This window comes from Watersipora subatra, chromosome 11 (assembly GCF_963576615.1).
Source record: "Watersipora subatra chromosome 11, tzWatSuba1.1, whole genome shotgun sequence".
Classification (NCBI taxonomy): domain Eukaryota; kingdom Metazoa; phylum Bryozoa; class Gymnolaemata; order Cheilostomatida; family Watersiporidae; genus Watersipora; species Watersipora subatra.
Genome location: NC_088718.1, coordinates 24174895 through 24176878, shown reverse-complemented (window position 1 = coordinate 24176878; position 1984 = coordinate 24174895). Strand labels below are relative to the sequence as shown.

Sequence of the window (1984 nt, the reverse complement as noted above, 5' to 3'; positions counted from 1 at the left end):
CTATATGTTTGATATGCAATAATTCAGTCGCTATAAACAAGGTAGCAAATATCAAAAGGCATTACACTCAAAACCATCCTGACTATGATGGAAGATTTTCTCTAGGGACAGCTAGGAGGCAGGAACAGCTTGATAGATTAACAAGGCAGGCTAATGGACAAATGGCTATGATGAGGGTAGCTACAAGCTTGCAACAAAGAGCAGCTACTGCTGGTTATGAAGTTTGTTATAAAATTGCCAAAGCGATGGCTCCATACAGCCACAGTGAACTGTTAAAAAAATGCATGGTTTCAGCCGTTCAAGCGCTCTCCCCCGAAAAGCTAGATATTCAGCAAGCTGTTCAGTCAGTACCGCTATCTAGGAATACGTGTGCCCGACGGATAGAAGCTATTGCCAATCATGTGACTGAAGGTGTCATATATAACTTGAACAGGTGTAAATCATTTTCAGTTGCAGTAGATGAGAGTACTGACATAAACGATGTTGCTCAGCTGAGTGTGTTTGTTCGGTATTATCTCAACAGCAAGTTTAGTGAGGACCTTGCAGCAGTTATTCCACTGACAGAACGTACGACTGGAAAAAATATATATCAGGCATTCAAGGCTTACATGGACTCCCATAAAGTGTCAATGCATAAGATAATTTCTGTAGCAACAGATGGCGCCCCCGCTATGGTGGGTGTATATTCTGGTTTTGTTAATCGCCTGAAAGAAAACAATCCTCAGATGATTGCATTTCATTGTATCATACACAAAAGCATTCTCTGTGCACAACTAAAAGATGAATATGGAAGTCTTATGCTGGACATAATGAAACTAATAAACTTTCTCAGATCAAAATCATCTCTACGACACCGGCAGCTTAGAAAATTTCTGCAGGAGTCTGATTCTCAGTATGATGAATTGTTAGTACACAACAATGTCAGGTTAGTACCATACTGCTATCTTCGAATTATATTTGACATACTTATTTTCATTACATTATGATAAGGTAAAAAAGCACAGCAAAGTTGTGAATATTGTCAATTATTTTTAATATACAATGTACTTTAATGTATATTTGCAGATGGCTGAGTAAGGGTAGAGCTTTGCAAAGAGTACGGACTGTAAGACAACATATTGAGGAGTTTCTTAGTGAGATTGGAGGAGATGCAGCAAAACGATTTTTAGAGATTCTCAGATCGGAGCATTCACTGAGAGACATGGCTTTTCTGACAGACATTTTGGCTCATCTGAATGACCTAAATTTGAAATTGCAGGGCGAAGGTCGTAATGTGGTAGAACTCTGGCAGGCAGTAACATCTTTTAAAGACAAACTCCACTGCTTTTACGAGGACATAAACAGTGATATGAACCACTTTCCAATCATCAGAGAATTTGTGAATGGTCGTGATGATGTCATGGACCTTACAACAGCACGCGCTTTTCACATTGATGTTTCTTCAGAGATGGAGCGTCGCTTTGCTGCCTTCGATAGTATCAATGGCATTAACGAGCTGCACATGGTTGCGTGCCCATTTTAGGCACATCAGCTTTGGAAAGCCCAAGTCGATAACTTTCCTCGTGTTCAGAGAGGTGTGGCAGAATTAGAGCTGTGTGATTTAAAGGCAGATATATTGGCTAAAGCTCAATTTGCTGAGCAAACTATTGTAGGGTTCTGAACGCAGCCTTCTGTCCAGGAGAAGTATCCTATGCTATGCAATATGGCAGTGCACTTACTTGCTTTCTTTGGTACAACCTACTTGTGTGAATCAATGTTTTCAAAGCTGACAATTATAAAAAAGTAGGTATCGGAGTGTACTGACAGAGGAACATACTCAACAGCTCTTAGCCGTAGCAGTAACCAAAGATAAACCAGATATTGCAGCAATAGCTGCAAAGCAAACTCGCTTTCATGTGTCTCATTAACATTACAGATACTTCTTCTGCACAGTAGATTTTGTTGAGAATAAACCTACATGTGTTATTATGTTACACCTAGTTAC

General features: G+C 39.7%; 1 protein-coding gene across 1 annotated transcript; it reads left to right on the top strand.

Annotated features, from left to right (window-relative positions):
* Nucleotides 1-245: 245 nt before the first annotated feature.
* On the top strand, nt 246-1522 carry LOC137407888 (zinc finger BED domain-containing protein 5-like). The gene is made up of 2 exons (XM_068094270.1): nt 246-925; nt 1066-1522. Exons 1-2 carry the CDS (start codon nt 246-248, stop codon nt 1520-1522), a joined length of 1137 nt encoding a protein of 378 aa, XP_067950371.1.
* Nucleotides 1523-1984: the final 462 nt, after the last annotated feature.